General features: G+C 33.0%; 1 protein-coding gene and 1 long non-coding RNA gene across 2 annotated transcripts; one reads left to right on the top strand and one right to left on the bottom strand.

Moving 5' to 3' along the window:
* The first annotated feature begins 757 nt into the window (after nucleotides 1–757).
* LOC143257325 (uncharacterized) lies at nucleotides 758–16,359 on the top strand. Its single transcript, XR_013031803.1, has 2 exons — nucleotides 758–979; nucleotides 14,880–16,359. It is a non-coding gene; the product is annotated as an uncharacterized LOC143257325 (long non-coding RNA).
* On the bottom strand, nucleotides 3,184–19,832 carry LOC143257324 (threonine synthase-like 2). Its single transcript, XM_076515824.1, has 8 exons — nucleotides 19,355–19,832; nucleotides 18,108–18,302; nucleotides 17,149–17,301; nucleotides 14,941–15,159; nucleotides 11,030–11,178; nucleotides 9,928–10,053; nucleotides 8,286–8,440; nucleotides 3,184–7,678 (listed from the first exon to the last, which is right to left on the bottom strand). Exons 1-8 carry the CDS (start codon nucleotides 19,575–19,577, stop codon nucleotides 7,450–7,452), a joined length of 1,449 nt encoding a protein of 482 aa, XP_076371939.1. The 5' UTR covers nucleotides 19,578–19,832; the 3' UTR covers nucleotides 3,184–7,449.
* Nucleotides 19,833–21,961: the final 2,129 nt, after the last annotated feature.

Raw genomic sequence — 21,961 nt, 5'->3', positions numbered from 1 at the left:
AGCCTGATAGTGACCTTACTTTTCCTCAGAGTGTATTAACTTCACATGGGATAATTCGTTTCTGCTATGTAAACTATGTCTTTATGTTATATTTCTTTTGATTTGTAGCTTTACTCTTAATGGTATATTAAATGTTTAATCTAAGTTAATCTTGGTTTTCTTTATTATTATGTATTACCTTGGGTAGAATTTAGGTGAGCTTCCTCTTTTACATATACGCATATTTTCATAAACTGATTATTTCTCATTTGTAATAATAAATTATTAATCAAAGTATGAGTTTCCAATGAAAACTGCATTGAAAACGCAGTTCAAAATAGCACACCTTTCTGAAATGTACCTTGGTATTTACATTATTATAATTTACCATCTATACTTCACATTGATGGCATTTTGGGAAGCCACTTCACAGTGTACCTCAGCTCACCCCCTCCACTTCACCCCCAACGAAAATGTCCTGGCGCCGCCACTGGATGCGAACAGTTGAATGATAAACGTTTTACCAAAATCTTAGTAGCACTTTCAAACATTAGGTAAATAAATAAAGTGTTTTCTTACACAACATTACATGTACTTTTTGTAAACGGTTTTCTTTAACGACTTCAAATATTTTTAATTATAAGAACAAACCCGTTTTATAAGATTACATTTTGCAAATTAAAGAATCTAAATTCCTTAAAAAACATTATTCGTGCCGAAAAACCAACAACATACGATGTCCTATTCCTATTGGCTGATATCTGCTATTATGGCGCCATCTCCTATGATGTTAGAAAAACACTAAGGTACAAAAATTATTGATAGAATTAAATAGAAACCCTACAACCCGAGCGTTTTCGATAGCTAGACCTTTCTTCTTCAGGGACAAACAGGAATTCTGTGGTGCCATCTTCTAGTGAACCTGACGATGACCGAAGAATCGCTCTTCTATGTAAAGTGTTTTCTCAGCCCAAACGAGCCGTTTTTGCATATAAAAAAGGTATGATGTACAGACCGAAATAAATTTTCACAACTTCCGTCAGACCTACACTAATACTATGGATTTATCACATTACAATTGGGATGGTATGCGTATTTCCCCAATTGTAAAATGATTTAACTGTAATACGAAAACATTAATAACATTGAACTCATACTGTACCATGTGGTGCTGTGTGAAAAATGTAGGCCTGTACAATATTTTATAATGTGATGTTAAAAAAAAACAAGAAAACACGTAGGTTCAAAAATGATAATGATGAAACAAAAACCCTATAACCTATATGCTATTAAGTATGTCGTTAATGCTATAGTGTAATTTATAACTGATATTAAAAAAGCGTTTACTAGAAAAACAAAATACTGTATTTTATAATATGTATTAGTTGTGTATGTATATTGTATTGGTTTTGTAATATAACATTACAAATGGATTGAACATATTATTTTCTTTTTTACTTCCCTATAGAGGCCTTATCAGGTTTTGGTTTACGTTATGATGATTTCGTATATGAATTAGTATTTTATGTAATATTGTACGTGCTAGGTAATGTATACTCTACTCCCTGCTTGAATTCTTGGCCAGGATCTTATGTAGTTATATTAATATCTTGTACAATATATTCCTCAAGATTTAGCATGTATTATATACTGCCCCAAATCCTATCAGATATGTATTGTTATAATTAGCATTCAATCAGTTCGGTGTTCTCATAATGAATGGTATATTTAAAGTATGTTAAAATAATTGTGGACTACTAATAAAAACAAAAGGATATATACTCTTCTGTAAAATAAATAACTTATTGTATTTAAATGTAGTTGATGTAGCAAAAGTAATTGGTTAGAGTGTATATTAAAAATATATATATATATAGTGAAAATAACAACGATGGTTGTGGACTCAAACTTGGAGAAACATTTATAAAAAGTCGATATTATTGGAATCCCAAGCTCCTAAGGAATGGAACCCTGCTGTTAATTTGAGGATGACTGTATTACAGACTGATTTCACTGATGTGTTTCCAAAGAAACTTCCAATGTTTCTTAGTAGGCTTAACAAATTACAGTGTTTAGTAAACTATATACAACAATAGCACAAAGTAACAAACTATCTCCCACAATTAATTTAATCAATGAGGAAACTAAAGTCAAATTGTTTATGTAAATAAGATGTAGAAATAATAAGTTTAAGCAGCTTGACAATCTGACAGTTTTTAAAATGTTTTTTACTGCAACAATGCAAATAATAATAAAATACAGTATAGTGCAGAAGAGGGATCAAGAATATATAAAAATGATTAGTGTGTGTGAAAAAATAAGAAATTAATATGAAATGGTGAAAAACTACCATACTGCAGCATTAAAATAGAAAGTGTATTATAATACACTAATTATAAATTCATAGTTTAAAACAAATTATCTGAAGCACCAACTCATTGATAAATGTTGTAATTAAAGGTTTACACCATCACATTTGTGAGTACTGTATGTGCCTTGCAGAACTGGAACAAAAGTTATAATAAACAAATCAAACAACGAGAGAGTTTACTGCCTTAACCACATTCCAAAGGCCAACCACCCTGTTGGTAAAATAAAACTGTCTTAGCTGAAGATGATTCCTACCCTGTCAAAATCTATACTTGTGTCACCTAGTCCTACCATTCTCACTGTTAAGTACGACACATCAGCTCTATCAGTTCCCTTGAACACCTCAACTAGATCATTTCTAATTCCCATTTTTTTCAAGATAGAACAATTTCATAGATTTTAACCTGTTCGTGCATGACAACCATTCCACACCGTTAAGGTTATTCTCATCAAAATTAAACTTATATATCAAATTATGATAACCTACATGTATTATGTTGTATTTATTATAATTAAAAACTGATTGCTATTTACTTGCCCAACTCATCAACCGATGCAGTCAACTTAAGGGAAGGCTTGATAAATATTTAGTTAAGGGCTAGCTTTATGTTTTAAAGTTTAATTTAGTGGATGGGATAGCCTACACGAGTCTTCAGGTCCCTTGTTCTTGAATTATACACTAGTTTACATTAAAATAATTATTTGTAATGTGTGTGTTGATTGTAACCTTGTGTTTGTAGTTACTAGATGTTATTATTGACTTAGAATTTTTATGAAATTTTGTTTATGAAGATTGAAATATACCAGTTTTATATTGTAATAAACTCATAAAAATTTGACCTCCATTGTTTTATTGAAAAAACAACATCAAAGTTTTCATAACATAACTGAACAGAATACTCATCAGCTTTCTTTATTGATGTACATATATTCATTCAAAAGCATATTTATGAATACTTTATCAGTACATTGTTACATATTTATTTCTTCTAATGTAAAGCTTATTTAAGTATATGATAATTATTTTGTAACATGTAGCTTAATTGAAATACACTTTTAACTGTATTTCTGCTTAACAAAACATTGATGTCTTAGTAATAATTAACCATTGAGTACATAGAAAATAATGTTAGTAGGAACTGCCCAGTAAACACAGAGAGTTTAGTATGTGTATTAAAGTGATTTTAAATATAAAACTCACCTAGTAAAATATGTGGTAGATATAAAGGCATTGTGTTACATAGGTAGTTTTATGTACCAAACATTTATCATATTTTGTAAGGGTTAGGGGTTAAAATTTCCAAGATGTGGATATTATTTATACTTAATAGTATTGGAAAATATATATTAAAAAAAAGTACGGGCTTAGGACATCAATACCATCTAGAAAGATACCTACAACAATTAGTACCACCAGCTGTGGTAAGCAAAGTGTGGTATCTTGTAACAGGTAAGTATGTACAAGTAACTAAGATGTGTACCAAAAGCCATCCACATGCCCAGGCAACAATATGAAACAGTCAAGAAGTGTTGCTGTATTGAAAGGTGAGAGTTGTTTCCACAAGATATCTATTTAACTGTCATATACCTGAAGCTGGAGAATGAAATAGGTATTGATGCTATTCCATATAAGAACAGGAGCTGGGAAACTATTGCCCTCAGGACTCAATAGATTATGGATAGCATTCAAAGATGAGTGATATAATATGGATATGACAGTCTTATGACACACCATCAAAACCTTGAAAAGTATCAATGAATATATGCACAGAAGGATGAGGAACAGAGGAACCTGTGATGGTAAACTCATGACTGAGTAAACCTTGAAGGTAATCACAAGTATACCAAATTCTACAAGATAATAGATCCAAAATAGACATCTTTGAGAAACAAGGTGCTATCACAGGTGTCTCATGGCAGCAGAGCCCATGGGAATTGCTTCATAGAGAGAAGACCTTGTCCGGAAAACAGAAAATTGCTTTGGCAGAGAGATAAGTGAAAATTTAGTATATCTAAAGGATTACCAAGCCAAAGACCAATGAATAGTGTTGGTTACAAATATGTGATATATAGTTTGTCACAAGCTGAAAATTGGGCCTGTGAACAATCAGTCTCACAAGCAAACTGGGTGGTTGTGCTAGTGCGGGTCAGTGACTGGTGATGCAAATGAACTATTATAATCAGAATCTAACCATCTATGTAATGTAATGATAAAAACCAACTTGTATTGTGTCCAGAAAATCAGTGGAAGCTTTGACTAACAGTGTGAGGACAAAGGTCAGAGCTAACCAAAAGAAAAGGTCCAATATACAAAAAGAAAACTTGTAAACAGGAATGTATAAATACTGATCTGTGATACCACATTTGTCATCCAACAATCGTGATGAAGAAAGTTGTGCAAGACTCGCATATGTTCCATCTTGAACGTTTAGACAACAGGGAGATTGGAAATATCTAAATCTGGTCTTCATTCTATTGTTTTGTTTGGCATCATAAAAATATTAAAGTAAAGCACTTGGGAAACTATAGGTATTTCTCTTTAATAGTTAATATAAACAGAAGGTTTGACATTTCCAAATCCAACAACTGAACTTGAGGTGGATCTTGTGGAAGGAGAAAAGAAAGTGTGAGATATAGAAAGAGAGAAGGTTAATGAAAGTGGATACAGGATCCCAAATGAAGAACCTCTTGAACACAATGGTCTTGAGACCAAGGATTTCATAGATGAACACGCAACCTGAAATGGTCTATCAACAGATGAAGAGGATGGGATGTTTTAAAAAAAAAAAAAGTGTCTGGGTGGACATGGTCCACCCTGCTTCTATTGCCATTCTGCATCACATTAAAAGTTGAAAGCTAAGTACAAGCAACAGATGGTAATGGAGGAGATTGACCAGTACTACTCGAGTCTTGAACAGTGATTGGAAGTAATACATAAAGTCAAAGCATAATGAGCTTTCATTGACTAAAAAAAACATTCCAGGAGAAATTCAAGCAAAAACAAAAGGTTGCAATAAAAAGATCAGTTGGAGGTTATCAAAATTATTGAGGGAAGACAAATCCTAAGAAAAAATTGTTATACAAGAGTAAATAAAAAGAATGTGCAAATCACATGGCAACAAAGTATCCAGGTCATCCAAAGAAACAAGTAAATCCAAAACTTGTTCCTGAGAAAAAGATGTGGGAGAATGAGAATGGCTTACTGCCAGTAAATGAACTAATGAAGAAACTCACAACATTATCAAAATCTTGGCACAAAAATGAGAATACTGATACAAAGTCAGAGTGACTTCTGTCCACAGTAAGAGGAGTTAAAATATGAGCTAATCAATGAATAGAAAAAGAAGAACAAGAAATATTTGGTAAAACATTGTTGCAAAGTCACATTAGTTAAACTTAAATGTTAGGAGAATGAGGAAGAAAAAATGTTTTCCAGTTTAGTATCTTGTAACAACACACTGGATCAACATTTAAACCTGGGTAAAAAGGAAAACAGGTTTAGATGGAGGTTCATCAGAATTGAGGCTGGCTTATAAATCCTTCTCCACAAACAAAGGTGAAAAAGCTTGAGCAAAAGGAGAAACTTGTTAATGAAAAGAATGAGAATAAGGGTACTGACTCATTGAACTGGCATCCAAGAAGTCCCAGTATTTTCCAGAGACACTGACTCATTGAACTGGCATCCAAGAAGTCCCAGTATTTTCCAGAGACACTGACTCATTGAACTGGCATCCAAGAAGTCCCAGTATTTTCCAGAGACACTGACTCATTGAACTGGCATCCAAGAAGTCCCAGTATTTTCCAGAGACACTGACTCATTGAACTGGCATCCAAGAAGTCCCAGTATTTTCCAGAGACACCGACTCATTGAACTGGCATCCAAGAAGTCCCAGTATTTTCCAGAGACACCGACTCATTGAACTGGCATCCAAGAAGTCCGAGTATTTTCCAGAGACACTGGCTCATTGAACTGGCATCCAAGAAGTCCGAGTATTTTCCAGAGACACTGACTCATTGAACTGGCATCCAAGAAGTCCCAGTATTTTCCAGAGACACTGGCTCATTGAACTAGCATACAAGAAGTCCCAGTATTTTCCAGAGACACCACCCTTCAAAAAAAAGATAAATAGTGTATAGTTGATTGATAAACACTAACAATCAGTGACAGGAAGTCTCTGCATGCCCAGAAATAGCTTCTGAAATAAAGCTTGAACAGGAGCAGAAGGAGGACATTGAGGAATAGATGAACTGAAAGAAGCAGAAATGGAATTACAAACTTCTGAAATAACCAGAACTTCAGAATTCATCACTGAGAAAAGGTGTCACCAGAGAAGTTTAACTTATATTTGGAAATCAGTACTTCCATAAGATCCCCTGATCCATGTCCAGTAAAGTACTAGGATGGGAGATGATAGTAGGTAAGTGATAGATGCTTTGCAATGTATAAAGGAAATTAAGTTGCAGAATTTCTTGACAGCAAGAGTTCAGTCTGTGCCATGCAAGTCTGTCTAGTCTGCATGTAGGTAGATGTAACTTTTTTACTGTGAATATTGTTTTGTTAAAATATAAACATATGTAGGCTTGTGAGAAAAATCATGAGATAATTTCTATGAATAACGTACCTTACCAGAGAAAATAGTTTTAGTATTTTGGTTCACTTAATAGGGCACTTAATTTTTTAAATTCATGAGTTTCAATTATTCCACTGTTACATATCAAATACCACAAGGTAAATTAGTTTAGTTCCAAGATATTCAGGCATCACAATCATGATAATATAAAAGGGACAATCTTAATACAACACAGGTCAGGTAGTTTAGTGTCATGCTGACTATGAAGGGATTAAGTCATGATCTAGAAGAAAAGGGACAATCTTAATACAACACAGGTCAGGTAGTTTAGTGTCATGCTGATTGTGACATTTAAATCATATATTATAATAGTTTCAATATTACTATAAATGATCTGTTCTCTTAATGCTGTGGTAAAGTTTGGTGTATTATTACAACTGTTTACAAAACTCAACAGGGAAAATATTATGTTTCCAAATGTTTCATATTTATATACATAAAGTTGTATTTGTACCAAATTATCCCACCATTATTCTTTCTTATTATATAAACTTGTCAGTTGACAAATCTTTTTCCTTATGATGTCATTCCAGTCATCTTCTTTTCGCATGTAATCACACCTGGTGGGCAATTGTTGTAATTCTTCTTCTAAGTGTGAGTCTGGTCTCGGTATTCCAGCAGCATCAGCAGCTTCCGGAAATTTAGCAGGTGATGCTGTTGCCAGACAGACATATTTTGTTACAGAGCTGGAGGCTGACCTGTTAAGTAATGATGTACAGCTTCTGTCATCTCTGTATGTTGTAATCTTATTAAGGATAATAATGTGATAATGCCTTCTTTAAATCTTATAAAACTTTCCTAGGTATAGAAAGAAAACAATACAAAATGTTCTGTATGGAACATAGAAAAAACTAATGTTTGAAAACAGGCAATTGAAACATTGTTTTAAGCATTTATTCCTGACCTTATGGTATTACTTGTGATGTGTTGGTTTATTATCATATCCTTTTAAGGGTTTAGTTGTAGTCTTTTAAAGTTCTAGTTTTAATTATTTAAGGTTTTATATCTGATCTGTTAAGGTACTAGTTTTTAATCCCTTGAAGTTTTAGTTTTTACATATTAATATTTCTGATTTTTAATAGACATTACTTGGGAATTTTTAAAGAATGACTTCTCAGTTAAACTAGATTTTTATAGCTATGATGCTCCTTTGAAAACATTCTCAGTCATTTGAGATCTGATCCACTCTTCCCTCTCAGAGGACCTGTTACTTACTTCATTCACAGTATTGTGTTTTGTTCATGACAAAGCTTACAAAGTGAATGCACTAATTAAAACATTGCTCTGAAAATTTTATTTCCTTACCATTTTGATAAAATCTCCTTGAAGTTATGGTAGATATATGCCAATGAAGTTGCTGTGTGAGGACAAATATAGTATTTGTTTTCAGTCCAACATCTTTTTATAGTACTTACGATAGTTAGATTATCTGCTCGAAAACTCTTCAGGACTTTGTGAAGCTGGAACAAAAATAAAAACTATGTTTTATTTCTATCCATATATAATGTATGAAATATGACAACTAGAATAAAGTTACTAGAGTGTGTGTAGAATTAATTTTTGTAAAGTTTTTAATAATTTAAAAAATTTGTGACACTCACATTGACTATTCTTCTTCTTTCACAGTTTGTTTAAAATATTTCTGACAATTTATAAGAAATATCTGTGCTAACAATCCTCAGAATGAAATAATGACAAAAAGAAAGGCCACTAGCCAACAGCATCCATCATTAATTAAAAGATGGAAAAATTAACAAAATGTGAGCACACAATTCAACAACCAAAGAAATAATGTTTTTTCTTGTAGAAACCACCTTGAATACTGCCTGATTTTATCATAATAGTGTTCTTATGACAGCTTATTTTACATCCATATTGCCACCTTTACTTAGACCAGCATATCAACTTAGCTATTATTTATTGGGTTGGTCAGTTACCTTATCTTATACTCTTACTTAGACCAGCATATCAACTTAGCTATTATTTATTGGGTTGGCCAGTTACGTTATCTTATACTCTTACTTAGACCAGCATACCAACTTAGCTATTATTTATTGGGTTTGTCAGTTACGTTATCTTATACTCTTACTTAGACCAGCATACCAACTTAGCTATTATTTATTGGGTTGGTCAGTTACGTTATCTTATACTCTTACTTAGACCAGCATACCAACTTAGCTATTATTTATTGGGTTTGTCAGTTACGTTATCTTATACTCTTACTTAGACCAGCATATCAACTTAGCTATTATTTATTGGGTTTGTCAGTTATGTTATCTTGTACTCTTACTTAGACCAGCATATCAACTTAGCTATTATTTATTGGGTTTGTCAGTTACGTTATCTTATACTCTTACTTAGACCAGCATATCAACTTAGCTATTATTTATTGGGTTTGTCAGTTACGTTATCTTATACTCTTACTTAGACCAGCATATCAACTTAGCTATTATTTATTGGGTTTGTCAGTTACGTTATCTTATACTCTTACTTAGACCAGCATATCAACTTAGCTATTATTTATTGGGTTTGTCAGTTACGTTATCTTATACTCTTATTTAGACCAGCATATCAACTTAGCTATTATTTATTGGGTTTGTCAGTTACGTTATCTTATACTCTTACTTAGACCAGCATATCAACTTAGCTATTATTTATTGGGTTTGTCAGTTACGTTATCTTATACTCTTACTTAGACCAGCACATCAACTTAGCTATTATTTATTGGGTTTGTCAGTTACGTTATCTTATACTCTTACTTAGACCAGCATACCAACTTAGCTATTATTTATTGGGTTGGTCAGTTACGTTATCTTATACTCTTACTTAGACCAGTATATCAACTGATTATTCACTGGGTTAGTCAGTTGTTCCTGTTTTATGTAGACAGTTTGCTCTGATAACAAATGACTGATAAGTTAACTAAAGTTAAACACAAAAGACCAACCTTCTCAGTGATGTTCTTAGGGAGTTGATTAACATGATTCTCTCCAAACTCTTCCATCCATACTTTAACTTTTGAACAGTCACCATCAGAGATGATATACAAGATTCTTTCAAAATTAAGAGGCACCTGTACAAGATACACATTAATTCATCATAATGTTAGAGAAGAGTTGACAGTGTAGCAGTCTGTAAAGTACCTAGTACATTGCCATACTCTGATAACACTGATAAAAAATAAATAAACACTTAAGCAATATAAGTTTTGATATTTATGTTTGTGTTAGACCTCTAGTACAAAACCATCTTGGTTGTGGTTAAACACACACAAAGAAATAGTACATTATGTTAAAATGTGTGTTTTAGAAGCCTGTAGTCACTAGTTAAGGGCTGTGAAGCTTTAGGTATTTATGTGTTCTCTTACTTCTAGATGAGAAATACATGAGATATAAAGACTATATTAGGTAAACACACATATCACTTTTTTACGTGTATAGAAGGAGATAATGAAATACAACTGTTACTGTTCATAAAAATGTTTTATGAATGAACAACATTTCTTTTAACTTTTACAACATGTATATTTTTTTCATGCTTTTACAACACTGCAGGATAAAAATATTTCTTTACTGAAAATAAATCATGAACTTCCTCTGTTTGAGAAACATGCAATAAAAACATACATTTATCAAAAAGTGTTTTCAATAACTACATTTGCTAACTTGCAATATCAAATACAGAGATGCTGCTCAGTTCTTAAGAGATTCAGGGCTCAGGTTCTTGGGCAATAAAAGGTTTTCAGCATTTCATTATGATATCAATCATGGTTTTTTTTATTCCAATTTTTCAAGACATCAACTGGGGACACTGTGAAACAGAGTCAGAGTACAGTCCCAGTGTGTGACACATCTGGTCATGTATCTTTTTTTATTAAAATGACAACATGTAATAATTTGAAATGCAGTGTTCCTAAAGAAAGTGTTTCTTGGAAAATAAACAGTTTTACTGATTGTAATTTAACTCTAGAAGCAAAATATACACTAAACATTTTTGTGAGTAACTTACAACAATATCTGAAGAAAAGGAACCAATTATTTCACACTCACTTGAATATCCATAGATGAAGCTAGAGTTTTGTGGACGGTCTGTTGTAGCGACATGTTTCCATCTGTTACTGCATGATGCACAAAGTCATTCATATTCACAGTTGCAGTGATCCTTATTGGTAGCCCCATTTTCTGTACTAACATTCCAGCTGTAAAGTTTAAAGTACTGTGCTTGTTTCAGTATTTCTTACTGTTAGAGAAAACACTAAGGTTCCATTCACTAGCAATATGTACCTTCAATCAGTTTATATTAATGGTAAATATATATCAAGACATCTACCATGCTAATTCATTATACTCAAGACACTTTATTCCACGACAAGGCCATTTCATAGTGACATTATTTAGCCCTCCAAAATCATTATTATTTGAGAGTACCACAGTGTTAAGTATCCTAAAAACATGATTACAGAGTTGTATGTGGTAAATAGAGCAACAAGTCACTCACTTGGAAACCACAACTGGTATAAAGTTGTAGTTAAGTGGGATAAATCAGAAACCACTTTAGAAATGGTTTGGAATTTTATAATTGGTGTGGTGTAACTAAAAAGTGATCACTCTGGAGCAAGTAATAGCCCTTTCCAATGTAAAACTTGTAAACTTGAGTTACAGAGATGTATTAAAACTAGGAATATAGCATTTCCTTAACAGAGATATAGCTTGTACTTACGGACATTGGAAAACAATGGAATGTGGATCAGTTTGGAATACCAGGATCCTCTAGCAAGAGACTTGCAACAAATCTTACTACAGTCATTGGTCAGCTGCTGTTTTCCATCAACATTATTATTAGCCAACAAAAGGTATTCCAGTGCTAGTGCATTCAACCTGAATGTTTTACTTCATACTGAAATACCCTTGCATACGTACGATGTTACCAAGAGAACAAAGTAACAACAGCAAGGTAATGACATTCCAGATCATGTGTTGCTACCATAGTAATTAAATAATAAAGATTGTTAAAGATTTCTACAGCACTGTAGAAGGTAAAAACACATTTAATGCTCATGCATTTGTGTAAAAGTATGTGGCTTAAAGCCTATTAAAGCTAATGCTATCAAACCTAACAGCAACAAGATTGAATCTATTTCTGTTAGTGGTTATTGAAGGAGAATCAGGTACAGGCCATCAGATGAACCTGATGAAATTAATGAAAAACTTGACAGTACGATAAATAACTCCACTGTTATTGAGGTTATAATTATGGGAGATTTTAATTTAAAGGATATATTTATCAATTCCAAATGAAGAATGGTTGATAGGGTGGGCACAAGGAAATATTTTGGTGCAAGTGATAATTTCTCAAATTTTTTTCTTAACCTGAAGATGACCTAGGAAGGTCGAAACGTTGTTCTCTCCTTATCAATAACAGTGTTAATACCCATAACAGCCGTTCTGAGATACAATTTCTTAATTATATTTGATATTTTGCCAAGATAAGGAACAGTGAGATTTTGTATCAAAATTTTAGGAAAACTAAACTTTGAAAAGATGAGAAAATAATTATTTGATATGAATTGTCCAAATGAATTGGTTGAAGACACTAAACAATTGTGGAAAATTTTATAAGTATGTTCTTAAATGTTCAGGACAGGCACATTTCTTAAATAAGAATAATAGCTGCAAGTTAAAACCAAGGTTGACTTACTGAGTGTATGGATGATAACATTTTAAAAATTGTTTTTATAAATGTAAGAAGTTTAAGTTCGTTACAAAGATGGGAGATTTTGAATATTAAAGCAGATTAAGAGAGTTAATCAAATGGGAAATTAGGAAATCATAAAGTTTATGAGAAAAAGGTTGGCTGAATATGTGAAAATTAGTACTATTGGTTTCTTCAAATTCATTAAAGATGAACCAAATGTAAAGATAGGAGTAAGACCTCTGAGGAATGACACCGAAAGTTAATATCTGGTGATTATAGAATGGCTTCTTCTTCAGGTTTTATTACTAATGATTCAAGCAATATTCTTCATCCTGCTGGAAACAAGATGATCATATTAATTCAGAGCTTGTGAAGAAAAAATAGCAAAGTTTAATGAAGAAGAGAGCTCCTAGAGCAGATAATGGTTGCCCAAGAATTTGTAGGTTTATGATTGGATGTGTGAACCACTTGCTACCTTTTTTTTTTTTTTTTTTTAATCAGTCCTTGTACAGCAGGTAGGTAGGTACCAGAGGATTGGAAGTTAGCTAAAGTAACTCCCCTTTACAGGGAGGTGATAAAAAGTGTACCAGTGATTAATCTTGCATCATTTATGGGAAAAGTCTTGACAACTCTGTTAAAAGATATTTTACAGAGTTATTTAACAAAGTTTAATATTTTATTGGATGGTCAGCATGGTTTCAAAATCTTACCTTCCTAATCTCTTGACATTCTTAGAATAGGTTACTGCTTATGTAGCTGAGGATACAGGTGTATCAGAAAACATTTGACAACGTGTTACATAAAAATCTTGTCATTAAACTGTTATCTCTGTATGTGTGAAGAAAAGGTTGGTTCATTGGATAGGAAACTGGCTAGGCAGAAGAAACCAAAGGGTTGTTATAAATGGAGTTTAATCAAATTAGGTTAATATGAGCTGGGAAACCTCATAAGCTCAATGTTAGGACCTTTGATTTACAACAGTAACAACACAGATGAAGGAATGGTCAATATTTAAATTTGATAATAACATTAAAGTTTTGATTGTGAGGAGAACACTATTGCTTGACAAAGATTTGATTTATTTGATAAGGCTGGACAATAAATGGCAGATGACCTTTAATTGTAAAACATGCAAGTAGGATGTCACAATTTAAATTATGAGTTTGATGCAATTAACCTTAACAATGTTACAAAAGAAAAACTAATTGTTATTGATTAATCTTCTAATCCATTTCAGCAGTGTAATGTTTTTAGGACTAATATGATTTTAGGTTGTGACTACATAAATATACAATAAAACGTTATAATGTCACTGTATAGATCATTGATTAGGCCACATTTGGAGTACTGTGTTTAAGTCTTGGGTTCCTTGCCTTAGAAGGGACATTGAACTGTTGTAAAGGGTTCTGAGTAGGGCTATTAGGATAGCATCTGTTATGAAAGAGTGATCAAATGAAGATCTCTGAACTTGTTTTTTCTCTTGAAAAATAAAGAGTTAGAAAGGATCCTATCGAGGTTGTTAAAGACCTTGATATTGGTGATACTTCATCTCTAGTGGTACAATTAGTGTATCACATGATCATTAAACTCATATTGTGATTTGTTTTATAGTAATCATATCTTTTAAACAATTATAGTGTGCCACTTCACCCTAGAATTATAGGCCATCTCAGACAATGTGTGATTAGCAACAACTGATATTCGTGGCAATGCATATGTTGCACTGTAAGGCAGATCATGATATTACCCAAAGAGAATTACACAATTTCCATTAAACTTTTATTGAAATAGGCCTATCTGTTTCATACTTTGAACTGTTCAGATTCAGAGCTTGATTTTTAACTTTATATAGCTACAAAGATAAGATTGCTTACTTAAAGGTTTAGTTTCTAGAACGTAGTAGATGGTTATTTTCTCTCTAAATGCATTACCTTACAAGTCTGTATGTATAAATACATCTTCCAGGTAAGTACGAAAAGGTAAACTACTTAAAGTAAGTGGAGATAGTCAATTTCATTGACAATGAAATTAATGTAAAAAGTTGCACTAAATTTTGTAACCCTAGAGAGTTCATTTTGTAATGCCTACAGAATTTGTTTATTTACCAAACCATTTGGTATTATTATTTTAGTGGTTATTTATATTAAGTGCAGGCCATTCCTTTGTTTACAAACTCTCACTTGATAGAAAATTTTTATTGTCCAGTTGATTATAGGTCACACCAGGTTACATGTGAAGAAATACAATGTATGTAAGTTTTTCTAACCTGAAATATGACCGCAGCCACCAGTAGGAACAACAAATTCCACCATCTCATCAACATGCACACACAGTTTCAGGTAAATATAGATGTAATGAGCAACCTGTACAAGAACCCGGGCCCAGTTGATGGAGTTGATGCTGCATAAGTTATGTTCTTTGGCAAAGTTCCAGTCAGCAAAAATATGTTGAATCAGATGGTCAAAATCATCAGAAGTTCCATCCACTGTGAGAATAAAGACATAAATATCAGATCATCCCAAAAGCAATGTCATTGGCTAAATGATGTTATTCTGAAAGTCATGTAAGTTATCAGAGATGATTTGATAGCATTAAATGTAAGCCAGTTCATTTCTTCACTAGTTTTTGTTTTATTTATTTTAAAAACCCCACTTATCATGGAGGGGTCAGAGGAGCACACAAGGCATATAATGTTTTACGAGTTAAAAAAAAAGTATTACTGAAGCTACGCAAAGCATTCAAGAGGTGTATGGCAATGACATTCTGAATGTGAGGAAGTGTCATAGATGGTTCAGTTAGTTTAGAACTGGTAACTGCAGTTTGACAGATGTAGCTTGAACTGGGTGCCCTGTTGAGTTTGATAATGACCTGCTTCTAGCAACACTAGAGGAGGATTATGCTGTGACTGTTGAAGAATTAGCCCAGAAACTCAGTTTATCATCTTCCACTGTCCATCAACACTTGCAACAACTTGGTAGAGTTTCAAAGTTGGTAAAATGGGTACCACATGAGTTGTGAGCTGATAATCTAAGAGAAGGAGAAGACATCTGCACATCTCTTCACCCTCACAAACTTCAAGATTTGTTTTTGAACCACATAGTGCCTGGAAAAGAGAAATGGACACTCAATCAAAATGTTAAGTGCTGATGACAGTTGGTTAGTATAGGAAAACCAGCTATACCACAGCCAAAAGCAAACCTGCACCCAAGAAAGGCTTTACTTAGTGTTTAGTGGGATAAAGATGGTGTAATACACTTTGAATGGTTATAACTAAATCAAACAAATCACTACCGAGAGCTACTATCAGCAACTGGATTGACTAAATATTGCACTAAAAAGACCTGCTTTGGTGAATTGGAAAGGAGTTGTTTTCCACCATGACAATACATGTCCTCACATCTCTAGGATCACTTCCAGAAAAACTGAGGAGCCGAGCTGGGAGAAACTTCCCCTTATTCTCCTTACCTTGCTCCTTCAGATTACCATCTTTTTAGAAGCTTGCAACATCATCTGAATGAAAAACAGTTTACTTCTATGGATGAGTTAAAAAAATAGCCTTTGTACCTTTTTTTTCTCAAAACCACCTGATTTTTATAAGCATGGTATTGAAAATCTTTTCAGATGTTAGCAGACTGTTACTGAAAGTGATGGAAAATACAAAACTGAATAAAAATGTTATTTCAGTTCTTTTTTCTTCTTTTAAATCTTAGTGTTACAAACAACATTACTTATGGGATGACCTAATAGACAGAAGACATTAAGAGCATTCAGTCAGTATAATTCTTCAAAAATATTTTACCAGAAACTTATTAGATAAGTATGAAACACCTAAGTATAAACTAGTACTGATCTTGTCAGATGAGTATAGAACACCAGGTACTTAGTATAAACTAGAACTGATCTTGTTAGATGAGTATGAAACACCTGGTACTAAGTATAAACCAGTACTGATCTTGTTAGATGAGTATAGAACACCTGGTACTAAGTACCTGATAGTGTTAGGTTACCTGTTTATGGCATTAAAACTAGACATCACGATATCAGTTGCGAGTTAGAAGAAACAGAATTCATAGAACAAAAAACAGAATACATACGTATTCACAGATATGCCATTTATTATGACCATTGTTTCACTAGTAAATACATCATCAGGTACAAACTGAAATGTTGTGTAGCAAGGTTTATATTTATGCACACGTGTATGTTGTGTAGCAAGGTTTATATTTATATACAACATTAAACAAGAAACTGGGATTGACCATGACATCCACATAGAGACAAAAAGGAGGAGCTTAAGTTGCCTTGGTCATTTAGAACTCTTTCTGGATTTGTTTTAGATATCTGTTTATTAATAAAATTTCTGGCTTTTTTACTTTTTTTACAGATATGTATACTTTCACAGCATGGAGTTTCACAAAGTATCGACAGTTTTAAGTATCAAGTAATTGTTACTGTAACTCTTACAGACACTCACCTGTAAAACAATGCACATTTCTATCCTGGACAGTTACCATTTGTAACTCTTGAATCTTGTTACATCTGTTTTTGGGATACAAGACAATTATGTCTATTGAGTCTAAGCCAGCAACACTCTGAATTGCAGCACTGCCAGTGTCACCAGAAGTTGCTGAAAGTACATTTCATCTTATCACTTATTAAGCACTTTTATCTTAGAAAAACATTATCACTAAAATAACATTTTTGAATAAAACAGTTTAAAGTTTTTTCTTTACTAGGAGTTTTTCCTATGAGAGAAAACATGATTTTATAACAAAAGTTTAGAATACATTTAAAATAGAAAATTTGTCGAGTGCAAATAGAGAACATTTAACTGTATATAGCAATAACTAATTAATTAAAGAAAGACCAGTGTTTTGTAAAAATTATAACATTTAAGGCTACAAAACTGACCAGGTTGTCCTGGCATTGTAAGATATTACAACATGTTTATCTGGTAATAAATAAGCTCTTAAGCATTTATAAGAATACATACTAATATTGGAAGACATGAATTGAGGAAAAATAATTTTGTGTACTTTTATTAAACATTTGTATGATTATTTCACTAATGTGTGAACAATAGTACATCTGCTTGGCAGTACTGAAGTCTCATGTGTCCAACAACTGATGAGGAAGTGCTTTTAGTGTTTTGGCTTTTTTTGTTTTTAGTCATGTGTTATTAGTATGATAAACATAGGCATGAAATTTAGTTTAATCTTAGTTTAACTTCTGTTTGAGACTCAGAGGTGACAGAGTTTAAAGAAATCTTACAATTGATTTTATAGGCACATGTTTATAATTATTTGTGAAATTATTCAAAATTCCTTCAGTTCTAGTTGTTCTTCACCAAAAGATCAAATAAATGTTTTTATTAACAACTTGAAAGTATTTGTGAATGAAAAAACTATACACCATAATTCACAATTATCTCACCGACAAGGATTATGATGTGTCTTCTTCGTCGAGTTAAGAAGTAACTTAGAAGATTGCCTATAATAGAAAGTGACAAGTCTTTGAACGCCAGGGTAGGACCATGGAAGAGTTCTGCTACATACACACCAGAATACAGCTCTTTGATTGGGACCATATCAGGCGCACTAAAATTCTTAAATGAATTTTCGACAATACCTAGCCAAACAATTAAAACATTTGTTCAGAGGCGTTTAACAGTTAAATACGGTTTCAACAATACCTAGCCAAACAATTAAAACATTTGTTCAGAGGCGTTTAACAGTTAAATACGGTTTCAACAATACCTAGCCAAACAATTAAAACATTTGTTCAGAGGCGTTTAACAGTTAAATACGGTTTCAACAATACCTAGCCAAACAATTAAAACATTTGTTCAGAGGCGTTCAACAGTTAAATACGGTTTCAACAATACCTAGCCAAACAATTAAAACATTTGTTCAGAGGCGTTTAACAGTTAAATACGGTTTCAACAATACCTAGCCAAACAGTTAAAACATTTGTTCAGAGGCGTTTAACAGTTAAATACGGTTTCAACAATACCTAGCCAAACAATTAAAACATTTGTTCAGAGGCGTTTAACAGTTAAATACGGTTTCAACAATACCTAGCCAAACAGTTAAAACATTTGTTCAGAGGCGTTTAACAGTTAAATACGTTTTCAACAATACCTAGCCAAACAGTTAAAACATTTGTTCAGAGGCGTTTAACAGTTAAATAAATTTTTATCAGTACCGAGTGAAACAAGTAAAACATTTGTTCAGACATGTTTGATATTCTATTTTGTCATGTTGATTGATTTTTATATAATATGAACGGTAGTGCATTTCATATATTGCTCTTCTTAACTGTAAAAGTATCGTTAAAGAACACACACAATAAGGTTTCTCATTATTAAAACAAAAAAATTACACTGTTTCAATATCTCATTCCATAAAAAGTTAAAACGAACTTGCATTTGTAAAACTTGTACTTTGATTATTTTTTTTAATTTATAAAATTATCAAATACTATTCGTTTTAAATAATACATCAGACAAAAAATTAATATAAATTTTCGATTTTACTATCTTGGATTATATTTATTATCATGAAAATTATAAAGAAAGAATGAAATTTGTTTTTCTCCACTACCATAATTGAGATTTTTAGAACATGACAACACGTTTCATTGGATCATGTAACAACCAATGTAAACTAATTAAAACTTACGTTCAAGGTCATTTCGGGATATCTCACTCTCTTGTATGTAGAGTTCGAGCAAATTATTCAAAATTTTACGATACGGTTGACCTTTCCAGCTAACCAGTTGCTGTTCTGATATAAGTGGGATCTCAGAAGGTACAAAAGGCCCCCCGTCTTCTGTAAACCCTGAAAACAACGCTTCTTCAAACTTACAGTTTTCCACGTTACCACGGGTACTTTTATACAGCATTGTTAGTGGTAGTGCTTCAGATGAAGATTGAAGTTGTAAGAAAACATACGTCTAAACGTTTCTGTGAACATGCGCTGTACGATGCTAGAAAAAAATAATAGCAGGTTCAAATATTTACAACAAATTTTTGGTTTGATATTGCCAATTCGATAACCATAGATTAAAGGTAGAGTTGCAAGGATGTTTTACTTTTAATGTAGATGTTTTATTGCTTAACCTCACGTTACAGCGCATGATTCAATGAATTCAACTTTCTTGATAGTTTGAGACCCGATTTAAACGATACGAAACGCGCAAAAGGTCAGTTTGTGTTTGCATGTTTTAAAAGTAAAGCATATTAACATGTTTGCTGTATCGAACCACGTATTTTATCGTTTTAAGTCCGTAAGCTTACAGGTGTTCCACCGGCCGAGAAGACGAGTTGAAGTGATTTTTATCACACATAGTTTTCGTAATTTTGTGGTTGTTAATAACAGTCAATTAAAATAATTACATTCGTTCAAACACTGTCGCATACAAATGTAATAGTACACCTAGGCCTATATTAAGGTTTAATGGGCCTGTAGGCCTAGGTGATATTGATAATAATAACTCACTCTTGCCTCTATACAGCTAGTTTTACAAACCATAATATGCCCACTTGGGTGGCCGGCGGGGCCCAAGGTGACGTATGCGTTACCCCAGTAATGAGTACATTTTTGAAGTTATTCCTAGCATTGTTGGAGATGTTTCAAAATTATTTATAACATAGGCCTAAAACAAGTCATTACGGTGTACAAATTCCAAAGCTTGTGAAAAATATAAGGAGAAATAAATGAATTCATCATAGCTCAAATGGACTGGAATTTGAATAATTTTTAACAGATGAATAAAAAATATCTCACCAATGAATAAAAAATTACAACGATAAATTTACTAAAGATTTGAAAACAACGCTAGGTTTGTAAAAATTGTAAGTTGGAATATAATGCTGTTTAATATTTAAAGTTGTACAGACCTCCACTTCTAATCCATTTCTATTTCTTATCCATTTTGGTATACCCTCCATACTAGTGATTGGTTTGGTTTGTTTTGAATTTCGCGCAAAGCTACACGAGAGCTACACCCTTGTGCAAATTAATTGAAACAAATGGTCATTTTACAATATTTTCAGAATGGCGGCCGGTGTAGGCTCGCTGGACCCGCTGATTTCCTTTAATAGTCATTTTTTCACCCAGGCGGCGTCATTAGCTGTGTTTTGCAGTACGTCGATCTATTTTTGGGATATATGACGAAATTTTGAGGAATATTACGTCATTCGAAATTGCTTTAGAAGGGCAAGGAGACCAGTCAAACAACAACTTCTTACCAGCTCAATGAAGAAAAAACGGTATCAATGGGGTCTGAACTACAAAAACTGGACGCAAGAACAACGAAGGAAGGTGTTATTCAGTGACGAGACTCATTTCTTCGTATAGGGTCAAAGAAGTCTGCATGTTCGCAGATCTCCAGGTGAGAAACTTCGAGAAGCTCACATCAATCAGTTCGTAAAACATTCCTTGAAGAAGATGTTTTGGAACTTTTTCAGCTACTATGGCGTCGGAGGCTTACATATCGTAGAAAGTATGATGCGAGGACCACAGTACATCGAAGTTTTGCAGAGAAGAGTCGTTCCAGAATTTAAAAAGAGATTTCCAGATGGATCTGGCATTTTTCAGCAAGATCTGGCTCTGTGCCTCACATCGAAACTTGTGAAGAATTTGGACTTAAATTGTATTGAAAATCTTTGGGTGATTTGTAAAGAAAGACTTCGGGGAAAAGACTGTCCTTCGAAAGATAAGCTAATTGAGGCCATAATTGAGGTGTGGTACCGCAATCCAAAAGTTAGTAAAGATTGCAGTCAACTCGTGGACTCGATGCCAAAGCAGATTAATGATCTTCTGAAAAATAAAGGCGGTCATATCATGTATTAATTTGTGAGTAATTTTTGGATTGTCAGAAATGAAACGCAAAAAATTGAAAAAAAATCGTAATTTTCCGTCTTGTTTCAATTAATTTGCACAAGGGTGTATTTACGCTGGCCATCCCTAATTTAGCAGTGTAAGATTAGAGGGAAGACAGCTAGTCATTACCATCCACTGTTAACTCTTGGGCTACTTTTTTACCAACGAATGGTGGAATTGACCATCACATTATAACGCCCCCAAGACTGAAAGGAACAGTGGTCCATCATCAAGTTTGCCTTTAACAGCAAACAGCATTTAGAAAAGGTAGAGTACTATAACCAGTTGAAATGGTATATGAAGAAAAGAACCCGTGGCTCGAGAACACAGGATAAAAAATAAATAGAAAAATTTACATAAAGTAATAAAAAATATTAACCAGTTGAATAATGCTAGATGAAA

The sequence above is a fragment of the Tachypleus tridentatus genome, chromosome 7 (assembly GCF_004210375.1).
Source record: "Tachypleus tridentatus isolate NWPU-2018 chromosome 7, ASM421037v1, whole genome shotgun sequence".
NCBI lineage: Eukaryota > Metazoa > Arthropoda > Merostomata > Xiphosura > Limulidae > Tachypleus > Tachypleus tridentatus.
The sequence above is the reverse complement of the archived record's forward strand: the minus strand, read 5'-3'. Positions and strand labels throughout refer to the sequence as shown.

What these genes read in the sequence shown, in the direction of transcription:
- LOC143257324 (XM_076515824.1), bottom strand. Translation starts at nt 19,577, where the DNA reads ATGCTGTATAAAAGTACCCGTGGTAACGTGGAAAACTGTAAGTTTGAA. An exon ending in ATCCCGAAATGACCTTGAAC is followed by an intron (nt 18,303 to 19,354) that starts GTAAGTTTTAAT and finishes TTGTTTGGCTAG; the next exon opens with GTATTGTCGAAAATTCATTT. An exon ending in CTTCATCTATGGATATTCAA is followed by an intron (nt 10,054 to 11,029) that starts GTGAGTGTGAAA and finishes TATCTTGTACAG; the next exon opens with GTGCCTCTTAATTTTGAAAG.